Source organism: Ictalurus punctatus, unplaced genomic scaffold (genome assembly GCF_001660625.3).
Source record: "Ictalurus punctatus breed USDA103 unplaced genomic scaffold, Coco_2.0 Super-Scaffold_100056, whole genome shotgun sequence".
In the NCBI taxonomy this organism is placed as follows: Eukaryota; Metazoa; Chordata; class Actinopteri; order Siluriformes; family Ictaluridae; genus Ictalurus; species Ictalurus punctatus.
Genome location: NW_026521088.1, coordinates 471,803 through 496,472, shown reverse-complemented (window position 1 = coordinate 496,472; position 24,670 = coordinate 471,803). Strand labels below are relative to the sequence as shown.

At 40.5% G+C, this 24,670-nt stretch overlaps 1 protein-coding gene and 1 non-coding gene across 3 annotated transcripts; one reads left to right on the top strand and one right to left on the bottom strand.

Moving 5' to 3' along the window:
- The first annotated feature begins 440 nt into the window (after nt 1-440).
- Nucleotides 441-522, top strand: trnas-gcu (transfer RNA serine (anticodon GCU)). The gene has a single exon. It is a non-coding gene; the product is annotated as a tRNA-Ser (tRNA).
- Nucleotides 523-16,011: 15,489 nt separating this feature from the next.
- Nucleotides 16,012-21,886, bottom strand: LOC128630378 (uncharacterized). Of its 2 annotated transcripts, XM_053678857.1 has the most exons (3): nt 21,471-21,886; nt 21,311-21,385; nt 16,012-21,226 (listed from the first exon to the last, which is right to left on the bottom strand). In XM_053678857.1, exon 3 carries the CDS (start codon nt 18,438-18,440, stop codon nt 16,290-16,292), a length of 2,151 nt encoding a protein of 716 aa, XP_053534832.1. In that variant the 5' UTR covers nt 18,441-21,226; nt 21,311-21,385; nt 21,471-21,886; the 3' UTR covers nt 16,012-16,289. The 2 variants fall into 2 exon arrangements, with proteins under 2 accessions (XP_053534832.1, XP_053534831.1); XM_053678856.1 differs by having other exon boundaries at nt 21,311-21,886.
- Between the last annotated feature and the right edge of the window lie 2,784 nt (nt 21,887-24,670).

Below are 24,670 nucleotides of genomic sequence, written 5' to 3'. Positions count from 1 at the left end.
TCATGCTATACACCACGTAGCATGCTGCCTCACGAACGTCGCAACTCATGCCCCCCTTTTCCACAGTCGTTGTGTATATCCAGGTAAGGATAAAAGTTACATTTCCATCCATCCATCCATCTTGTATACCGCGTAATCCTACTCAGGGTCACGGGTAAAAGTTACATTTTCCAAAGAAATTTAACTCGCTGGGACGGGCAGTCCATAGGTAGTCGGTACCTAGCCGCCCAAGGATTGGATTGCATTGCGACGGCTCGACTATGGAGTTGTCCCGTTCTGTGAGACCTTTGGGCCGTCTCGCCGCATCGTCACCCTTCAGTTTATATGACGGCACAGCTCATACCCCAAGACTTGAATCAGATCTATTTGAGAAGCAGTCATCTAGTCGGCGAACACGAAACCCTCATTTGCATAGTTTTCGTTAAACGGGGCTGGCCTCGGACGAGGTGGCCGAGAGGTTAAGGCGATGGACTGCTAATCCGTTGTGCTCTGCACGCGTGGGTTCGAATCCCATCCTCGTCGCAAGCTTCTCACTTTGCCTCCTCTTTCCAGCAATGTCTGGCTTTATTGCAGTCTGTCTCACACCTACAAGGCCTACAACCGGGAAGCTTTGTACAGGTCCCTGAGCTGGCACTAGAGAGGGTGGAGAAATGTGAAGAGCTAGCACTGTGGCTATGTGTTTCGCGACCGTGAGCTGTATTTCAATGCTTTTTGGCCACAGCTGCTGTAAGGCTCTTGCGTCTCTGGAGGTCCGTCAACGCAGAGCGCATTCCGCAGTCCAGACGACAGGGGCGAAGAACCTGCACCGAAACCTCTTTTTTGCTCCACACACCGGGATGTAATTTCATACGCGTGAGCTATGTCAGCAAGAGGTTAAGGTGATGAGCTGCCAGTCCGCTGTGCACAGCCCATGTGGGTTTGGACCCTATTTTTCTTGTAAAGACCTTGCTTAAGCGCATTCTGTAAAGGAAGCGTGCATGGTGCAGACACTGTTGGCGTCTGCATGAGCAGTTAGTCTGAAGGGGAAATTAGGGTCAGGTGTTTTCAATCAACGGGATGACAATCAGGTGTGAGTGAGCACCCTGTCTTATTTGAAGAAGTGCATGGACTCCACCAATTCACAGTCAGACTGATTGTGTAGAAATGAAGGAAAATCAATCAATAAATCAGTCAGTCAATCAGTCAGTCAATCAGTCAGTCAGTCAGTCAGATGTTTGTTTATACTATTTAAATAGGCCCCATTTGGTGGCATCTGTTGCTTACAGCCATACCACTCTGACAAAGCCTGATCTCAGAAGCAAAGCAAAGTTGGGCCTGGTTAGTTCTTGGTTGGGAGACTGAATGGGACTACTAGGTGCTGTAAGCTTTTCATTTAGATAAGTGTTTTAAGCACTTTACTTTCTCCTGACATTGAAGAATATTCATTACTACACCAAAGTACTACCTCCAATTCCTACAGTTTTCTCCCATACATGATAGATGAACTCTAGTGCTACCTAGAACAACCTCCTGGAACTGATCAACTTTATTAAAATCCGGTGGAATTGGGCCATTTTCATGTTGTTTTTCAAGACAATTTTCATATCCAAATGTTCAGCAATTACCATGAAACAGTCCATTTCTGAAAGTCTCCGTATAACCTGTTATAGGAGATGGTGTGGAGTTCTCAAAAAAAAAAAAATTATTTATCCCAGGAAGTTTTCGAACAGAAACCCAGACAAGAAGTCAAGGCTTCCATGTTTTTTGACATCCTCAGAAAGATGGGTTAGCCCATGTACATTGTAGATAACAAATTCAGGACCATACAACTCACTAAAATGCTTTACAAATGACACTAGCAAACTGTGAGCAAAGTCATTAAGAATTATACAAAGAGTGGATTGGAGAGTATAAAGATAGCAACAGATAATTAAAATTGCTGTACATTGGTTATGACAGCACATCAAGAAGAACCACTGGACTTGTGTATAACAGAAACTGTCGCAATTTTGTTGCTTTCCACCTCAGTCTTTCTGAGAATTGCCTGGGTTTCCTAGCAAAGTCCTCAGGAATATAACGTCTCAAGCTAACAAGTGTGTCTGAGATTATAACACTTTGGCGAGCAGACAAAAGACAACATAAAGGCCCTGAAGCAAGCCATAAGTCCAGCAGTTTTCACATAACACCAAGACATACAAGGTGCATGTAATCATGTGGAAAGCATGATACCATGCCAATTCCTGCAGCTTTTAAAAGAGATGTTTCAGTATGATGGTCTTCATCAGACATGTTGATAAAAGACTCATCAGTCCTACGTGGGCTGTTGATCTCAGGAAAGGTCATTCTATGGTTGATGTACACACCAGATTGGATGCACTTGTCACAACCTGAATAACCAGTATGTGATTTAATTCCCTTTATAAAAGCTCTAGCTGGAGCATCACACAGGATAGATGTGACATTTAGGAAAAATTGCTTCCCATTTATGGCAAATCCCTTGCTTAACCCTTGCAGTTCACTGACTAGATCTTTCAAATTCATCAGTTTGTGATGTTGGCTTTGATTTACCACAGAACAGAGCAATGACAACTGGTTTCTTAGTATAACCCTGCAGTAACCCTATAATTGGCCAAAACTACAGAGACGAACTTTTAAACAGTGGTAAGACATCCATGTTCAGTTGAAGTTCGAATTCATACTTCTCTAGAACAATAGACCAGATTCTTTCCATGGTTTTGGACAAAGCTTTAAGAATACCAAAATAATGATATGTGCCACCAGCAACACTTTGGATATTAGATGAAGTTATCTCGTCATCTTGCACTGCAGCACCAAGATAATTTTCTCCTAAATGACTTCCAAATGAAGTGAGCATTACATTGACTTTTTTACTACTCTTTTTCTTACATTCCGTCTATCCATAATTTTGTAATGACCTGTCTGGTGCTGGTTCCAGTGTTGACTGTCGCACATTTAAAATCTGTATCCCGTGTTTATATGTTTCTGTAAAGCTGCTTTGAGGCAACGTCTATTGTTAAAAAACGCTATACAAATAAAATGGAACTGAATTGAAGTAACAGCGTGGTTTTGTACAACCAAGAATATAAGTCTGTCTCCTTTTCCCTTTCCTTATCGACAGTAGGAAATGCAACATACACATACAAATATAATATTTGTACACATGCAAGACCATATAAGGCTGCTTCAGTAAAAAAAAGGGGGGGGGGGGGTCAATTAAAATGAAATATGCAATTACCCATTATATTCTTGGTTTTAACTAGAGATACACCGATGTATCGGCCGATACCGAAAGGCTATTTTTCATCTATCCATAATTTAAAAATATCTGATAATCCGACAGCACAAAAACTCTAGAAATTACTCAGAAAGTATTGGAGTTTATGGCGCTTGATGATCAACCATGCTCTGTAGTGAAGGACATGGAATTTCAGCGACTGGAAAAACACCTTGAGTCTCGCTACACTTTACCGAGGCGGCGTCATTTCACATTCGTCTACTTACCGGAGTTATACAACCGTATGACAGATCATATTCACGAGCTTCTTCATAACCACTCCGCGATGAACTTCACCACAGATGTTTGGTCTTCAGCTGTAAGCCTGACGAGTACGCTTAATCTCACTGCTCAGTGGCTCCACTGTGACTTTAAACTTAAAGTCTTGCTTCACGCACAAGAACTTCCCGGTTCTCACACTTCATAAGAAACACCTGCATCGCGTTGTACATCGCGCTGCTCGCAGGTGAACTCTCGCGATACTCCTGGGCAGAACGGGAACTCACATTCCTGCTTTTTAAAGGGCCAGCGGAACATTTTATCCCTAGATGAGAAGGACATCTGTGCACACTGCATGGACAATACACTTAATTAAGGGCTTTAATAACCAGTTTCACAATTGGAAGGTTGTCTTCTTTTTCACCTGGTTATTTATATATAAAAATATAAAGTATTTAGCATATTTGTATTTAGGTACTTCTGTTTCTAAATAAATAAGCATTATGTCATCAAATCACAAGTCTGTTTTGATTTAATGGTCAGAAGCTGTACTATTTGACGAATAACCTAAAATCACAAACATGATACTTGTAAATAAAATCATGTCATATATGCAGTTTATTAGATCCTTAAAGTAAAAAGACAGCTAAATAGTGAAAAACATAATTGTTGGATTTATATGAATGCATGACAATAACTTGCTAATAGTCCATCAACTTAATTGGCATGTGCTCCAGTCAGTGTTGTTCATGGGGAATTTATTCTACAACTTCTACAGTTGTAGTGAACTTCTACAGTGAAAAAAACCCAATCCTTTAAAAAACAGTTAATGAAGCTGAGGCTCGAAGGCGGGTCGCTGGCATAGAAAGTCTGCTGTTACCGCTGCAAGTACCAGAAGTCACTGACTGCAAAACTGTGTTTACAAGAAGAGTCACTGCAGTCATCAAAGTCGATGGCATAGAGATCTGCTGGGCTAGCGGTGTGGATGAAAGGGCTCTTGCTTCATTTTGTGCTTATTTTGTCTTCAATTCAACATATCCATCTCATTTGAAGAACACTCTGATTTTTCTTCAGCAATATGTTTTGAAACTTACTGTGGATGGTGACAAGCCTCTACCTACTCCAGTTACCAGAGTAATCAACCTCTTACAGTAATATCTGCCAAAAATGCCTCGTCTATTCTGTTGTCCTAAATGCTCTGGGAGAACGATTGTCAAATTAATCCAGCACATTGGTCTCATTCATGCACGAGGCAAATTTTTCAATAACTTGTAGTCTTAATGACTGTCAGAGGACCTTTTCAAAGTATGAGTCCTTTAGATGTCATATTTACCAAAAGCATAAAGACACTGTATTACAACGGACTATGGCTGATGATCCTCAGCATTTGCGATGGTGCAATGACGATGGTGCTTTTGAAGTTTGCAATCCCCTCGGGTCTAAACGTAACAAGCAAAAACTGTGTGCAATCTACTATACAATTGGAAATATGGGTACAAAGTATTGCTCTCAGTTAAAACATTCATTTAGCTTTACTTCCTTTTGTTATCATTATTATTCATACTGTGTGAAATGTCAGGATGAGTGGACTGTCCTCTCACCAGGTGAGGAGGTTGATTACCAGGCACTAGATATATACAATGTTGTTGACAAATTACTTATTAGCACTAGATATTATTGCTGAAGACAAAACAGCCCCACTTTATACTGATTTTACTCCTCACCCTTTAATCTATCTTTCTTCTTATTCTTCTTATTGTTATTATTATTACTAGAGTAGTAGCCTAGTAGTATTCATCTTAGCATAGGATTAGGAAGTGATTTCTAAAAACTGTCAATCACACCTTCATGCTAACGCTGTACATGATGTCAATGGTTCACTACTCCTCTTTCTCTCTCTCTCTCTCCATAGATACTTACAGGGACCCTCGACTTTAAGTCTTTTTATTGCAAAAGCAACTGCTAAAATAATTATGTGCAGATGGAAAAAAAAACGTATTAGGTTAAGCAAATGTTCTGAGTTCTTTTTCCTAGCAGTTTTTGTCATGTATATGTATTTCATCAGCGCTACTATGAGTTTCTTTTTTTTCCCCCCCGGTAACAATAATATAGCCTTATTCTGTTTACTCAGAAAGACTATAACTTTATTTACAGTTCCTCTCCTTAACTTCAGTCACTTCCTCACTGAAACCTATAATCAGAATAACTCCAAAGCCTAAGGTCTAAGTCTAAGTCTCCACTCTAAATCATGTGTCTAGAACACAGGCTCTGAACTCTTATCTAACACATTTAGTGTTTTATCTGCTCTAAAGCACCCACCTCAGCTCGTGCAGGCCGCTTAATTAGCTGATGACTTGAATCAGGTGAGTTTGGTGCAGGTTCTAATTGAACATCCTCAGGAGTGTAAAGAAGCCTCTCTCTAATATCTTTCTTACCGGTTCAACTCCAACTTCATCACTACCCCAAGAAAGCACTGCATGTTAGTAGTGTTCAGGGTCAGTATCTAAACTGATAGTCTATTCACACACACTAGCACTACTGCACTTCACATCCAGTATTTCCTTCTCTAATGTAGTAGGTTCATTGGTAACAGGTTTGTCTGATTAGTATTCTGTTAACAATGTCGGTGTGTTGGTTTGGAGTTGTAGTTTGTGTTTGCCATGTTTGTAGTCTGAGGTGCATTCTGGGAAACGGAGTCGCTGGTTTGCTGTGACATGACAATGACACTTGAGAGTTTACTGTTCAAGACTCAGAATTACTATACATTACTATAATTAGCATCAAGCTGCACGACATTTTATGAAAGTAGTACTATGTTTTTTCTCAAGGTTATTGAATTTTAATTATTTTTCTTAAAAATAAAATAAAAAAATGTAAAAACTGAGTTGTGATTAGTTGTGAAATTAGACAACACTTGCAGACTCGTCCTCTGAGGTGAAAAAGGTTTATTACAGAAAGATGGTTAATACAGCATAGAAGAAGTATCCCAGAAGACAAAACAATTTACATGATCATCCTGTTTACAACGTTTACAGCCAGGCTCTTAATGCATGCTGTTACCTTCTTGAGCATCAGTGAATGTTTGCACCTTTTGGAATAGTCGTGTACGAGTCCCTCGGTTGTCCTCAGTGTGAAAAGATGGATCGGAACATCATATAACCTCTACTGGAAAGGGCTAAAATATGCAGGAAAAGCAAAGTATGAGAAGGACCTGGAGGATTTTTCTGAAGAACAGTGGGCAGTTTAACTGCTCAGGACAAACAAGGGACTCATGAACAACTATCATAACACATAAAAAGAGGCCTGGATCATTCAGGTAACGACACACAATATTAAGAATCAAACGTGTGTAAACTTTTGAATGGGGTAATTTTGATTAATTCAGCTATTATCTTGTGGACTATATGTAAACATCTGTTATGTGAAATAGCTTATTCATGGCGGTACTAAATTAGAAACTTAGGATTTTTATGATCAATCTTATTTTGTAAAGAGTATTAAGATTTTGTAGATACTGCAAGTGGTATGTAAACTTCCGACCGCAACTGGTATACCCACCCAGCTACCAACACACACACACACACACACACACACACACACACACACAAATTCAACCATTTAAAAACAGCAAGGACTTTTATAAACAATCAAAAATAGACTACAATATGTACATTTTAACAAATTAACAAAGAGTCCACAGTTAAAACACTCTAAATACCTTCTTTTTGCAAAAGTTTTCAAAAGTCTTCTCTTGCGCCCGCACTCTCGATCTGATGCCAGCTGGAGCCACCTCTTCATGGTCCCCTCAACCTCCATCTCTGCAGCTTTAGCCGTGAAGAGGTTTCTATGAACATTGGAAGAAAGCAATGCATATCGTAAGCTTATTATGAATCCTAAGCATTAATTACGTTTATACCATGGTCAGTGTGAATATCGGATTCTGATTGGCTGGAAGGTGTGCATTATAACCGTTTATTGCACAGGTAGTTCCAGTCAGTTTGATCACTGTGAGCATTTCTAAATCAACGCGCAGCCTACATGCACACACAAACACACACACACGCACAGACACTCGAGCAAACAGAGACATTCGTGAACATACATTCGTACACACAGACACTTCTTGCCGGCGCTGTCTGCAAGTTTAACAAAAAAAATAGCTTTGCTGGTGAAAAGTTACATTATAGAGAGAGATAGTTTGTATATATTGTAACCGTAGTTTTGACAGGTATAGGTCAAAGGTCAAAAAGATACACATTCTAACTCTCTATATCTAGATCAAAGGTCATGATCATAAAAATATGAATAGTTATGTTAAATCTGGATCACATCCATTCGTGACCATATATGGTGCTGCCATGTGTGTTTTTCCGCCCCACACGTTGCGCACACCTGGTACATCTTTTCACATAGAATATGAAACTCTCTCTGGTAGGACATAAAAATATATATAGTTTTGTTAAATCTGGTTCACATCCAAATCGTGACCATACCTGGTACGACCATTTGTTCCCCCCCACGCCACACACAGATACAAGTTGCATACTCATGTTTTTCTCACACTCTGTGGTAGGTCATCGACCATGTGTCCCCCTCCCCCACCCCACCACACAGACAAAAGTTGCATACTCATGTTTTTCCTCTTCACATAGAATATGAAGCTCTCTGTGGTAGGTCATAAGAATATATATAGTTTTGTTAAATCTGGTTCACATCCAAATCGTGACCATACCTGGTCCGACCATTTGTCCCCCCCCCCCCCCCCCACCCCACTCCACTGCACCCCACCACACACAGACACAAATTGCATACTCATGATTTTCCTCTTCACATAGAATATGAAGCTCTCTGTGGTAGGTCATAAGAATATATATAGTTTTGTTAAATCTGGTTCACATCCAAATCGTGACCATACCTGGTACGGCCATGTGTATCCCACATCCAAACAAAAATATCACACACACACACACACACCCACACACACACACAAACACACACGTGCATGTACAGACAAACGCATGCATACGAACCTGCTTATAAAAGTCGAGCATCCCTCTAGGCTTTATAATACTCTGTACTTAGAACAACGTGTGCGATCTTACAACATGGCTGATGTTTGTCCTAACGCGCCGAAAAAAGCTCACCCTTTTTTGGGAAGAATAGAAAAAATGTTAGAACATGAAAAGATTCAATATTGGGTAATGTCAAACGGATGTACAGCCGGGTTTTTTTTCGATGCAGAAAAAGGAACCGCTTTGTTTTTCAAGTTCTCGGTCCCGGGACACATCCACTGGAGCCGTGCTACAGAGAACGTAACTTTTAACAAAGGTGACTGGAAAAAGTTCAGAAAATGGTGCAAGGATTTTGACTACATTGTTAGAATGGATTTCTTTTCCCCGGATGCGTACAGACGTAAATGGAACAGTACGTCTCTTCAATGCAAATACTGTATCAGAGCAACAAATTTCTCCAAGAACCAAGTTTCACTGCACTGTGCTGCTGTATTAACCGGTGACAACGCCCCTGATAACAAAGAGAATTGTGAAGTGAGGTATGACCGAACCAGCTGGCACGATCTGCAACGCTACTTCCGGCAAATCGATGAATTATTCCAAAAAACTGGAAGAGACAAAGAAATGATGCAAATAAAAAAAAGGCTAGAAGAAGTCTTATTCTGAGATCGTCAATATACTATTCTTGATCAGAAACTCCACCTCCCCAAGACTCCTCCCACACGCTATATAAATGAGTCTGATTACATATCGATCCAAAGTATTCTGAGCGTCAACCAGCAATATGTCTTGTGAAATCAACCCCGTTTTCTACACCTCTGATGCAACCCTGTATGCTGCTGCTGCTGCTGCTGATGATGATGATGATGTGACCAGTTCGGGTTTTGAAGACGGTGAAAGCCTAGGAAAAAGAAATCTGACCTATCTGACAACCAACGATGAAGCCGACGGGTGTATAACCAACACTGTTCTAACCATCATACGTGCTGTTACGGGGGAACTGCTGGACAGAGTTATCCAACAAGATCTGAAGGACAACTGTCACGGCTGCGCGATCGATCACCTGAGTCAACTCCAACACGCGTGTTTGTTCGATCCTGAAGAGTACTATCTACACCTAAACACCTACCGATTGCTGAAAAAACTGTTTAAACCATGGTTCAAATACACATTGGCAAGAGGTCTGAAACTGTGTGGAATCAAACACACTCCTTCCCTGGAAAAAATTCAAGGCATCGCTGAAGTCACCGTGTGTGAATGGCGAGACGAGCCTCACATCAAAACCGTGCTGAACGAGGTCAAGGAGAAAACCAAAGACGTTTTCAACGAGCAAGTGTGCGAAGACGTCGTAGATTACTGGAACTTTCACTCATCTCTGGAACCTGCTGAACCATCGCATACATGGGAAACCTCAAAACAAGCCATGTCTATTCTAACTGCGAGAAAAGGCTGAAGCCGATTAAAACAAAAATGCTGAAGACATTCGTAAATAGCGTGTGTCCTTAACACATAGGTGTGTAACAAGTTTTTTTTTTTTTATATGTATTGCTGAATCAATTGAATGTAAACTAAACATGTATCTAAACCTGCGTGTGTTTAGAATGGAAAATGTTACTTTGATTGAATATGTAATACCTTACTCACGTGTTCTGAGATAAATGCTTATTCTACACTGGTGTTTGATCATTCTCGCCTTGACACTCGAAATGACTGAACGATTGATGAAGAATATATATTATACACCGTCAGAACCTGGTTCGTACGGTGGTGTTGAGAGTTTGCAAAGAGCTATTGTTGAGAAAATAGGTAAAAGAGCTAATGATACTGAAATAAAAAACTGGTTAGCAGAGCAGGATGCATACAGTCTACATAAACCAGTATCTACAAAGTTTAAAAGAAACAAGGTTTTTGTGAAGAACATCGATGAACAATGGCAAGCTGATTTAGTCGATATGAGCAACTTGTCAGAGAGTAACGACAATGCGAAATTTATGATCACGTGTATAGATATTTTATCCAAATATGCCTGGGTACGTGTGTTACGAAACAAGACCGGAATCGAAGTAACTAAAGGTAGGGTCCCCAGAAAACTACAAACTGATCAAGGGAAGGAGTTTTTTAACAAAAATTTTCAAACATTAATGAAAAAACATGACATTATTCACTTTGCTACGGGTACGGGGCAAAAAGCATCGGTGTGTGAAAGGTTCAACAGAACGCTACAGACCAGGATGTGGAGATATTTTACCGCTTTTAACACGAGAAAATACATCGACATAGTTCAGGATTTGATTCTAGCGTACAATCACAATTACCATTCCAGCATCAAAATAAAACCTGCCGAGGTCAACGAATCCAATTCCTTCAGAGTATTTAAAACCCTCTACGGATTGTTCACACCTAAATTAAAGAAACTAAATTTCAAGTTTAAAGTTGGTGATATCGTTAGAATTTCTCGTTTAAAAAGACAGTTTGAGAAAGGATACGAGCAAAACTTTACGGATGAATATTTTACAATCTCCGAACGGATACCGAGAGATCCCCCAGTGTATAAATTACGAGACTATGATGGTGAAAAAATTGACGGAACATTTTATGAACCCGAGCTACAAAAGATCATTATCGGTAAGGACAAGACGTTTAAAATTGAGAAAATCTTGTCTGAAAAGACCCGAAACCAGAAAAAAATCTGCCTGGTGAAATGGGTGGGTTGGCCCGATAAATTTAATTCGTGGGTTCCGGTCAAAGACATAGTTAACATAACAAAAGGATCACCGTGAACAAAACTGAAAACTATACTCATTAAACCATGGAAGAGTGTGGTTTCTTTGTGACCCTTCCAAGCAACGCGTCTTTGGATATTTACCCTAATAATAAGATCTCGCATTACACTACTAAATTCGCCAAACCAATCGATTTGAACGGAATATGGGAAGTATCGCTCGCAGAGGTTCAATATATCCAGAGTTGGTACTCGTTAACGGAGGAAGACAGTATGTGTCATATTATTCAGAGGGATGGAAAGAGAACACTAAACAGTAACTTTAATATCACTCCAGGATATTATAAAAATATCGATGAAGTGGTTAGTGAAATCAACAACAACATAAAGAAAATGGAGCTCGGAATAGAGCTATTCTATAACCCTATGAAAAATAAAATACGCATCGTATCCCAAAAACATTTTGCGTTCAAAGCTAATGGAAAATTAGCATATATGCTCGGTATGAACCCCGGTGTTCCGATAACGGCCCGAGAACCAGAAGCGCCTAACCCCTCTGATATTCACGCAGGCTTTTATACGATGTATGTATATACAGATGTTATCGAGTATCAACGGGTTGGTGACAGTTTTTCTCCGTTACTGAGATGCGTACATGTAACGGGTGAAAACAACAAAGTCGTCACAATTACTTATGATAAGCTGCATTACGTACCTCTCACCAAGAACCACATTACCGATATAGTAATCGAAGTCAAAACGGATCAGAACAAGCCTATACCTTTTAGTTACGGGAAATTTATTGCTAAACTATACACTTTAGACCCGCTAAACATTCGTTCCGTATGTAAAATGATGGATAGGAGCTACGTTCATCCGCAGACCTACGTGGATTATTATGTCCACCAGGCTGGAAATGGTCTTCCTGGGTTTCAAGGCGCCCCCACCATGTATGGGTCGGGGCTAGGAGGACTGTTCAAGGGTCTTTTTAGAATGGCGGTTCCGTTCCTCAAAAGGGGTTTTGCTATTGCAAAGCCTCATTTAAAAACAGCTGCTAAAGGGTTCGTAAGTGACGTATTCAACAACATTATGAGCAAGACACAAGCTCAGAATCAAGACGGATCGGGGCTTGCGTTGATTGCGTGTAAAAAATCTAAAAGGCTCCCAGGGCGTCGACATGTGGTTCCTAATAAAAGACGTAAGGTTACTAAAATCAAGAACAGTGTGAAAAAGACCGAGCAGAGAGGCAACAGGCACCCTTCCATCTCTCACAAGAGAAATCGGCTGAACATTTTCTAACATCATGGCGTTCTTACACAGTCTATCCTCAGAGTGTACCAAGACAGAATTGGATATTTTCACATTACCTTTTACCCAAACGAGTATCGAAAAGTACACTTATGTCGAAATACCACCACTTTCTGCTCTTATGGACAACGGGCCCCTGGAGTTCTATGTGGCTGGAAACGGGGAGGATTACCTCGACTTGAACAACACTTTTTTACATCTGACCTGTAAAATCGTGAACATCGACGGTTCCAATATAGCTAACGATGCAAAGGTTGGGGTCGTTAACTACCCCGTAGCCTCACTTTTTTCAAAAGTGGATGTCATGCTCGGGGATCGTCTTATTTCTCAATCTAGCAGTACATACCCATACCGTGCCACCTTTGAAAGTCTTATCAACTATGGAAAAGATACACTGGAAACACAATTTTGCACCGGGCTATTCTACAAAGACACAGCGGGGCATATGGACGCCACAGAACCGGACGGACGAAACGAAGGCCTCGAAAAAGGGCCAGTTTCAGTGCTGAAAGCAACACCTTCGACCTGATTGGACACATTCACTCGGATATATTTTTTCAGGATAAACTTTTACTGAACGGGATTGATTTGAGGATTGAAATGGTTCGCAGCAAAGCTGAATTCTGCTTCATGAAGGAAGGAAATGCAAATTTCAATCTGAAAATACTCAATGCTTCTCTTTTTTTGAAGAAAGTAACCGTCTCACCGTCTGTAAAAATCGGTCACGGACAAGCACTTCTCACCGCCACAGCCAAGTATCCGATCGAAAGAGTCTGTTTGAAGACCTTCAGTCTAGCTGCAGGGAGCCGCATTTGTTCACAAGAGAACCTTTTCCTCGGTCCCTTACCTAAAACCATTATCTTTGGGATGGTAGACAACGATGCCTTCAGCGGGTCGTACAACAAAAACCCTTTTAATTTTAAACATTACCATGCAGAGTTTATCGCGCTGTACGTAGATGGTACGCAATATCCTGCAAAACCGTTTCAGCCTGTTTTTCAGTCCGGTAACGTGGTCCGTGAATTCCATTCTCTAATTTTAGCATCAGGAAATCAGCTGAAAGATCAGGCTTTGTCAATAAACAGAGAGGAGTACCTGAACGGATATACTTTATTCGCTTTCAACCTGAATCCCGATGACGATTGTGGGCAACATTTGTCATTAATAAAATCGGGCAATATGCGATTGGAACTCAGATTTCGTCAACCACTTCCGATCACGGTGAATCTAATAGTGTATGCCAGTTTTGACAGCATTCTAGAAATAAACAATCGAAGAAACGTGCTCATCGATTACCAGTAACTCATGGATACCAGAGAACTAACGGAGGTTATGAGAAGTTGTCCTGAAATAGATAAAATATTTCATGGCGTGATGGCCTGTGACGAGCTACCTACAAGTACTCTGAGAAAGCTTCCAGCTTTATTCATCGTAAACACACATCCGAGACACATGCCGGGTGAGCACTGGCTAGCGTTATGCCTTAATGACGAAAACACAGGAGAATTTTTTGACTCGTACGGAAACCCTCCAGACTACGAACTCTTTCCTCGATCGATTCATTATTTTTTGACAAAGAACTGTTGCAAAATAAAATATAACCCTGTACAAGTTCAAAACTTTACGTCTGTTTGCTGCGGGCAACACTGTGTGTTTTTTCTGTGTCACAAAGCTAAAGGTTATTCATTTAACCGTATTATGTCTATGTATAGCAAAGATTTAATTAGAAATGATAACACTGTTGTGTCATTCGTTAAAAAAATGTACCCTAGAGTAAATAAAAAGCATTCAATTACATGTGTACAATGTGTTAACTCTCTAGATATGTATCATTTACATATGTAGTGGAATGTTAAATGACGATGCTTCACAAGAAAAATGTTAAACAATAGTTATTTTATTGAAATAAAGGGTAACATAACATAACATAACATGCTTTGTCCCTCGTCATTTTCAAAAATCAAACCAGTCAGTACGGTTAAAAACGGGGGATTTGAAAACTGGCTCAGAATCGTAGTCTTTGCTTTTAGGTGGGGAAACAAGATGAGAGATATCTTTAGATCTTTTTATGTCAGATATTTTGCGTCGAACACCGCCATTAGGTATTGCTGAAAAGGGTATATTTAGGTTGGCTACTGTCTGTAAGAACTCTTTCCAACCTAAAGGCCTCCGTTCGTCGGATACTCGATAAGGGGCCGTGAGATTTTTTAGCAAATCCACCATGTGAGATCCTTTGATAGTGTTTCCTTTAAAAATAAATTCACCGCTATCGTTCCACGCAGCCCCGGCTTTTAAAAGTTTTTCCATAACGTACGAAGCGTTTCTTTTGTTTCTAGCAGAAATGTTAGCGAGGACCTCTTGCACGATCTCGTCTTTGGGGGGTTCGGTCACAGCTGCTTCCGTTTTGCTTTCCGATATTTTAGGTAGAGACAGGGTCAATTGGGCGGTTTCCTGCTCTCCTACTTTAACCAAGTTTAAAAAATTTTGCAGCACAGACGCGTAGAGTTTCGCCTTATCGTAATCATTCAGATCAGTCCTTGATAAAATACCACGTATTGCATTGTCCAAGTTGTTTTCAACAGTCTTTCTTATGGATTCCTTCTCCGCGGTGATGTTTCTAAGTTTATCGATCTGATGTTGAGGGACTAAATACATTTTCTCAGCAGTCTCCATGTTAATTGTTGCGGGACGCGATTAAGCTGCTTATAAAAGGAATGGCTACACTGAGCAAAGGCAGAAGAAATCCTCCGGATTGATTAATAACTTTCCTTTTTCTTTCAACGGACGCTCTTTTATCAGCAAATAGTTTGATCCATTTTTTTTGTTTTTTTAAAACCCGATACTGTTTTGTCGTCAGTGGTATGTTTCCCCTGAGCACGTTTAAAGCTAGTTCACATATGCTCAGGATGAGATCTGTGGGCGCATCGCGTAATATATCCTTTCTCCTTCGGGATGGAGACCTGTGTAATGAATTCAGCAACGGTAGGGTTTTTTTCAATCGCTCAGACATTTGTTGTCGATACTTTAAAGTTTTTTCTTCTTCTTCGGAACATACACAACCGGTTTCTCCCCCGGAAACAACCCTGAACGGAGACGAAGTTCTTCTGGCGTTTGTGCTTTCAGGTCAACAAATAAATACCCGTAAGGTCTAGAGACGGCATCGAGAAAGCATTCTAAAAAATACTTGCTGTTACCCGGATACATTTGACGAGCCAGTATGCTGATCTGTAATTTATCTCTAGGGTTTTTAAAAAGAACCATGTAGTTGGTGTTCAGGTTGATTGTTCTACTGGTCTTTCCTTGAAAAAACAAGTTTTGAACGAGGTAGATGACGCTCAGATTTCTGTGGTGTGTGTATTTTGTAAAAGCCTTTTCTACTTCGTCATTTTTACTGGCGGTTTCCATCAAGTCATCGATTACCAACAAGTTTTTTTTATTTGGAGGAAATAGTTCGTCATCACACAAAGAATCAGGTATTCCTTGAAGAAAAATTATTTTTATTCTGGTCAATAATTCATCGTACAGAGGCTGCCAACACGTATAACACCAGACAATGTTTTCCGGAACAACCGACATTGCCTCTTTACAGTTTTCCAACAGCATTTTGATAAAAAAAGATTTTCCACTATTACTCGGTCCACATACGATACATGAAAAGGGAAGTTGCATCCTAGCGTCAAAAGCAGTCACGTTCATATTTTCCTTTACAAAACACATCAACAGAAACTATACACACCTATATACAAGAATAGTCTTAATAGCCGTAAGGGAGAGTTGTAAAATCAGATAATAAAACACGCTTATCGTACACAACCCTGAACCTTTTCAACTGTGATTTGTTTCTCAAATGAAACCCCTTTTTATCTCTCATGATTTGGTTATGCGTGGTTACGAGATGACCTGTATGATCCGGATTTTTCACTCGCTCGTCCACCAGTTCTGTTAGTGATTTCAAATTGACAATTTCAGAATTTATATAATTTAAAGTAATGCCTTTAGCTTTCATGGTTGTTTTTCCTTTCATGGTTTTGTAACCGTAGGTTTTAGGACCTGCGCTTACAAATTCCACGATTTGATCGCCATCATCTAGTTCGCTGGTAAGTCCACCCAAGTAATCGCTTAAGGGTGGCATCCAGTCACCTTCCTTACTTTTAAAAATGACGCTATCTGTGTCTGTGTACAAACAACGCTGATCCAATCGATCCATCAAATTGTACAGCTCAAGCCTAGCGTACGCTGTAGTGAAAATGCCGATGAATACATTAGCGTTTAGCGGTTTAATCAATCTCTCGTCTGCGTAACGCCACTGTACCATCGCCACCTCCTCATTCAAAAAAGAGAACTGACTCACATTATAAATATCGGAGAACATGAACTGTAAAAACTCGGCAGGATCTCGAATTAAGGTCGTGTTAGATCTGTCTGGTCTTTGACACATCTTACCCCACAACGAGTTTAGTGCGAGTTTAGCCACGGATCTTTTGGCAGGATTAACAGTGATAAATTTCGGATCCAACGTAATCCCTTCGTTCTCCTCATATTTGCGAATGTACTCACGTTTAGATGATTCATCAACGACCCAGGACGGATAACCTGAACTTTCCTGTTTGGTCTTGAGGAACATTTTAATATATCTCGTAAAAAGCTTATCAGACCTTTTAGGAAAGTGCCACACTTCAAACACTTTTAGAATTTTGTAACCTTTTTCGACGGCTTTCTCAATTTCGATAGATGCCCATGTTCCGATAAGAGCTCTCTCCTGAGCCGTATGATCGCAATGTTTTAACTGATGTTCGGCACACGTTCTACATAGAGGAAAGAGGAGTTTGCTTTTTACACGAAATGGTAGAACAGGTGCCCACAGACCCCTAGGTGGTAATACCTTTGCTCTAATGATACCGAAGTAATTTTTCAGAGGTTGAAAGTCACGATAAATGATGATAGGGTGATCGATCGGGTATGTCTTTGTCTTATTTACGAATGGGTAAAGCGATGTAAAGTCGAAATAATCGATTCTCTCACCGGGTTGAGCTACATAATGCAAGTTTAACGCGTTTGTTCGACCGCCGTAAAGAGCATCTCGAGGGTTTAAATGCTCAGGAAAGTCAATGTCTTTTAGAAAATTTTGCACGAGATTGTCGTTTTTCTTCATTTCATTCCACTCGTGTTCCCACATCAGAGTGACTTGCAAATTGAGAGTGTCTTGCAAATTCTTAATTCTCTCCATCGATTTTTGACGGATATCTCCGAAGGTTGCGTTTGATTTGGTAAGAGGATGCGGGGTCATTGAGGGAAAACACTTTTCACAGCCGTGATAAAAACACCCAAGAAACTCAAAAACCTTACGGTTTTCCCCTTCCTCACAGTAACCATCTACGTAATAGGTACCGAACCTGACTTCACCTTCGTTCAACGCGTGGCGAATGGGTAGGTTTTGCGTTTTTGAAACATATTCGAGCCATTGTATGGAAGGTGTTGAGAAAGATTTCTGAGTGGTGATGTAATTATCAAGCGGCGGAATAGCTAAAGTGTCTTTACGCAGGAAGTTGGTTCTAAAGATTTTCATGCACACAGATGCGATCGTTATGCATTTAAAAGGATCGACCTTTGTACTATCCAGAATTTCTTGTCTGAAAGCTATACAACCCTTTCTCAAAATTTCTACATCGTTCACACAGTATTCCGCCATCTCTTTCTTGAAATCAAAGACTTTGTCAGAAACCGTTCTGTACCACTTAAAGAATTCTTCTCTATCCTTAGGCATCATGCCATCTACATCGTAAAACTTAGGGTCAGGATACGGCCCTACGTAATCCTGATGTTCTACGGTGTTCCAGAAATGGGGAAAATAGCCTTTCTTGCTTTCCGAAAAACCCATGGCTTTTGGGATGCTACTCAATTTCATGGGTAAGAACGATAGACTATCAATGTAGGACTGAGGAAACGCGGTATCGATGAAACACTAAATTTTACCGCCTTGTGCTATGATTTCGGGTGTGATTCCTTCTTTCACTAAATGGTTTAACAAAAGGTATGAATCGAACCCTCTAGCGTTATGGGCTATAAACTTGTATCCGTGGTATGCATTACACCGAAACTTTTTAAAGAAGGCACTGACGCAATCATCCCCTTCAGCCACCCACTCCTCTCCCTTAAAATCAATACAGCATATGAAATTAGCTACATGTGTTCCTGTTTCCTGCCTAGTTTCAAAATCGTAAAACACATAATCCGTATTTTCGCTTTCTTTCCTGGCCCTCTGTATAAAACATCTATGCTCGATATCCTCATCGAGTTTTTGGCCACAGAGTATGCATTTCGAATGGGCACATACGTGATTCTCACGATTAGAAGGATTATCCCTTATCACACGTTTACATTTACCGCAGTAGAATCCCGTTTCACACATAGAATATTCGCCTTTGTGCGATTTAATCTTTGCTTTATGCCTCTCGAAACAGTATTGGGAGCTACACAGTCTCTGACACTCTGGACATTTAGTAACATTCTTAGGGTGTTTGTAACAATCGGGGTCGTGACAAACGTTGCAGCTATAAGCGCATTTATGCTTCCATAAAACGTCAAACCCCGAATGGCAGAAATGACAAACATGACTCGTTCCTAAAAGTCCGTTGATACTTTTAACCCCGTAATAGTGGTTGTCATGTAAAAACAAGTAAATGGTTTTTTCGTGGGGAGTCTTGCTAGTTTGAAAGAAAGAGTATCCGGCTTTGCTAGCAGAACAGTGTATGATTACGATTTTGCAATTCAAATGTCTCTCAAATCTCGGTACGTCAGCGAAGCTGACAGCGGTGTTTACGGATAATCCCACATCGTGTTGTAATTTTCTAGCGATTTGTTCGGTTTCAAAATCATTTTTTTCACGATTCAAAAGTTGGCTAACACACAAGGCGAAGCACATGTTGTCTCTGTTGTGAAAAATGTATAGATGCTGCATTTTCTTCTGCAGGGTTTCTGATTTGAATATATGGCCTATTTTCCTTCTAATTCCACCACCCCGAGGTGGTCGAACGATTTGGACGACTATTTCAAGGGTATTATCGGTAAAAATTTCACGTTTACTCTGAATTGCATTTTTGAGCATGGTCAGAAAAGAACCTAAATCGATGACACCATTGTCTAATTGAACGCGTGATGAAACATTGATCGTATCACCTCTAATTTCAACGGTGACTACATCCTTGGCAGAAATTAATTGTTAGCGATTTCAATCGCGCTGTTTAAAATCTCTAAAACATAATTATAAAAATCTGCAAAGCTGTCAACGTTCGCGATAGAAGAAAAATTCACTCTTCTCCTAATCTCAGTGTTGTTGAATCTTTCCCGATTAATTATTCTAATATTAGGATCTAATCCATCACCCTCTTGCTCTACTTGGATATCGGGCGATTTTTCCATCTGAGAATCTTGGGTATCGGGCGAATGTGTGTTTTCCATTTGAGAATCTTGGGTATTAGGTGATTGTATGTTTTCCATTGGTCGGTTGCGTTCATTATCGTTTTCCGAATTTTGTGCAATATTGTCAGGGTTTTCGATTAAGTTAACAAGACCGTCATTTATCCTCATAAGACTTTGATTAAGTTCGTGTATCATATCATGAGAAGATAACGGACTAGGTTCCTGAGCGTTTTCTGGAGTCGAGACGATATTCTGAACGGGAGGTAATGACATATTTTCATTGATTTGATTCACCACGTCTATTAAACATGGATTTATCTGCAAAGATTCTCTTTGTTCGATTAGGTTATTTTGTAACTCTAACAGACATTGATTTAATTCGAAAAATATGTCGTGCGACGTGACCGGCGTACTTGATACAGTTTGACTGGAAATTCGTCTGGGGTTTTCATTTTGAGTATTGCTCTGTTCTGACGATCTTAAATTTTCATTCAACTGATTGACTGCATCGATTAGATCAGGGTTTATTTGTACTGAATGACCGTGTTCATTTAGGTTATTATGTAACTCTAACAGACATTGATTTAATTCAGAAAATATATCATTCGGCGTTACCGTTGTGGTTGATACGACGTGATTTGGACTCTGATTAGGTCTCTCACTAACGACTTGGTGTGACGGTATTAAACTTTCGTTCAGCCTGTTGATCGCTTCAGTTAAATATGGGTTCAGGGGTGTGTGCGAATCATTTGAAAAACTCTGGTTTCCGTCATAAAAGAAATCATGCGATAATGGAGAATTTTCGGTTCTCTTTTTTTTAATCTCCATATCCGAACTGCATTTCAGTCTTTTCTGCGCCATATCTATCATACAATTTTCTAATCAACTTTATGCTCACTGAGAGACATCTATTCACATTTTCAAGCGTGCTGTACAGTAAAGGGATAAAATCTGTACCTCGACCAGATTCAAGTGTATAATCAATCTGTCCAAAGTTTTCCAATAAATCAGTCTTTGCTTCGAAGAATTCACGCCACACTGCGCAGATCTGTTGTAGTTCGATGTCTTGTTGAATGTCGGTTTCCGAGATGATTTCCTCTGGGTCTTCTATTGCAGCACTCGTATCTATAAGTCACAGAACATGTGAAAAAGCTTTTATTTATTTTATTTATTTATTTATTTATTTGTGCTGTGTAAATAGAAGGTAAATATACTACAACTCACCTGAAATATCTCCGTCGTAATCACTGTTAGACACGTTTCCCTCAAATTCTGAATATGATACAAACAATGTTATATTCACGTATGAAAGACTTTTACAGCATGAAACATTCACAATTTTATGTTGTGACTTACGTGTGGAACTCAGATTCAAAAGGTCCTGAGTGGTTGTTTCGGGAATCTCATCATCAGAAATAATCACCAAGCTGTCTATAAAACAGTAAAACATACTTTTAATAACTTAACATTCTCATTTTAGATCACTACATAGATCTAAGAGACAAATTTTAATTACCTATACACTAGAAACAGATGAGCTTAACTCGGTCTTGCACTGTAATATAAATGTAATGAATATTTACAATTTAGATAAAGTATCGTACCAGATTACATAATGACCAGATAAGTATGATGATTTTTGTACTCAGAATGATTAGTTCTAAGTTTATATCAATATCATTGCCTACTGGATAATTACATAAACATTGTATCTCAATTTATATTTAACTATTAATTGATTAAAATACAAATTTTTACCTGCCGAGAAATCCATGGGGTCTGGAAATTCTGTTGAACTTTGCCGATGTTCAAACTTTCGAAGTAGTGAAGAACTGACTCTGGAAATTCGGTCGAACCTTTTCCGATGTTAAAACTTTCGAAGTGCTCGACTTTATAAACAGGTTCGTATGCATTCGAGTGTGTGTGTGTGTGTGTGGGGTGTGTTTGTGCTCGGGAATGCATCAGAACGGGGGTTTTACGTTGTTGACCTAGGCCTGACTCGGAGTGCTTCATATTCTACGTGAAAGGAAAAGATCGTGTGTTCCGGGACCGAGAACTTGAAAAGCAAAACGGTTCCTTTTTCTGCATCGAAAAAAAAACCCGGCTGTACATCCGTTTGACATTACCCAATATTGAATCTTTTCATGTTCTAACATTTTTTCTATTCTTCCCAAAAAAGGGTGAGCTTTTTTGGCGCGTTAGGACAAACATCAGCCATGTTGTAAGATCGCACACGTTGTTCTAAGTACAGAGTATTATAAAGCCTAGAGGGATGCTCGACTTTTATAAGCAGGTTCGTATGCATGCGTTTGTCTGCACATGCACGTGTGTGTTTGTGTGTGTGTGTGTGTGTGATATTTTTGTTTGGATGTGGGATACACATGGCCGTACCAGGTATGGTCACGATTTGGATGTGAACCAGATTTAACAAAACTATATATATTTTTATGACCTACCACAGAGAGCTTCATATTCTATGTGAAGAGGAAAAACATGAGTATGCAACTTGTGTCTGTGTGGGGTGGGATGGGATGGGGTGGGGTGGGGGGAACACATGGTCATACCAGGTATGGTCACGATTTGGATGTGAACCAGATTTAACAAAACTATATATATTCTTATGACCTACCACAGAGAGCTTCATATTCTATGTGAAGAGGAAAAACATGAGTATGCAACTTGTGTCTGTGTGGGGTGGGGTGGGGGGAACACATGGTCGTACCAGGTATGGTCACGATTTGGATGTGAACCAGATTTAACAAAACTATATATATTTTTATGTCCTACCACAGAGAGTTTCATATTCTATGTGAAAAGATGTACCAGGTGTGCGCAACGTGTGGGGCGGAAAAACACACATGGCAGCACCATGTATGGTCACGAATGGATGTGATCCAGATTTAACATAACTATTCATATTTTTATGATCATGACCTTTGATCTAGATATAGAGAGTTAGGATGTGTATCTTTTTGACCTTTGACCTATACCTGTCAAAACTAAGGTTACAATATATACAAACTATCTCTCTCTCACCACCTTCTGTGCCTAGCACTTCCTCACAGAGTAAAGCCCCTGCATCACTTCCCAGAGTACCACCACTAGCTGCACAGTCAGTACCTACAGCACCTCCAACAGCTGCTGCGCAGTCAGTACCTACAGCACCTCCAACAGCTGCTGTGAAGTCAGTACCTGCTGAACATGCACCAGTGCCCTGCACACAGACAGACGCCCCTGTATTCAGTTGCATCCAAGATATTAACTGCTGGAACTGCTCCCTCCAGCAAAAAATCTGGATGAAAACAGCGATGGAAGCCATGGGACTCTGGCCAGGATCACGACCCGTGAGACACCTTATGAACATGGTTTCCTTGTGGCGTTATCCTCCTCAGCCTGAGCTTATAGAAACCAACACAGGCCTGCCATCACCAAAATACTTCCAGCTCCATCCATTGTTCATCTGGAAACCGGAGCACAGTATTATGGAAAGGCTCAGGAACAATTACATCCTGCCTTGTCTTTACAGCTGTCCACATCTTCAGGTTGTTTCCTCTGGTGTGGGAAGACCCAGAGTGGTTCTTGGTACCAGCGGGCAATATTATATCCTTTCCTCTCGTCTGTGCTGTAAAGCATGCAAAAAATACTGGTTCGCTGATAAACCCCAGTGGCTAGACATGCTACCAAAGCGTTTTACGAACATCTTGCCAGTGATAGATGAACTGCGGCACTCTAGAACATCACCAAATGATATGGCCAACCAGCTGTCTGAGCTGCTTCACCTGAAGTACGAAAGAGCCCACCTAGACTACCTGCTCAGCATGCAGAACACCAGGGATGCTGAAGCAGGGCTGTATGGACAGAGGACCATCACTGGGGCACTGAGGAAGGATGACACACCAGCACCGTTTGGGGGTTATGAGGACACTGATGGGTGGTATGGGGTGTCCGTGACTGCACACTATGTGGTGGAGTGTCTTCTTCAAGAATATCAGCGGCAGGAGGCAGCTCTCACTCAGGTCCTACAAGGCACTTTTGGATAGGTGTTCAGTTCAGATCACACATGCAAAGTTGCTAGAAAAGTGACTCTCTCATCTGGCACAATGTCATCCTACGCTGTGATGAATGAGAACTGGACGATCCTGTCCTAGGTGATGCTGCAATCTAAAAGTGAGCGGTCCTTAGAGTCAATGTACTGTGGGCTAGCCACAAGGAAACTGTGTTCATAAGATGTCTCACAGGTCGTAATCCTGGCTAGAGTCCCATGGCTTCCCTTGCTGTTTTCATACAGATTTTTTGCTGGAGGGAGCAGTTCCAGCAGTTAATATCTTGGATGCAACTGGATACAGGGGCATCTGTCTGTGTGGAGGGCACACTGCACAGCACTGACTGCTGACCAGCTGCACACTGTGCAGCCAGTGGTGGTACCCTGGCAAGTGATGCAGGGGCCTTACTCTGTGAGGAGGCTTGCAAAGCACATTCTGTTGACCAATTTATTGTTATTGTTTCCTTCCTTTTGTGCCAACTACCATGAAGTACCACAAGAGGCTCCAAGTTACAATCTGTGCATTGGCCGGTAATCGAACCCGGATCAACTAGGCAGCTATGCTCACCACTATACCACCAATGCCACAATTCAACTCGGGTGAACAAAAGTTTAAGGATGTGCTCTTCTCATCAGAAGACCATAGGCAACATCCAAAGGGTCACCCTTCTGTG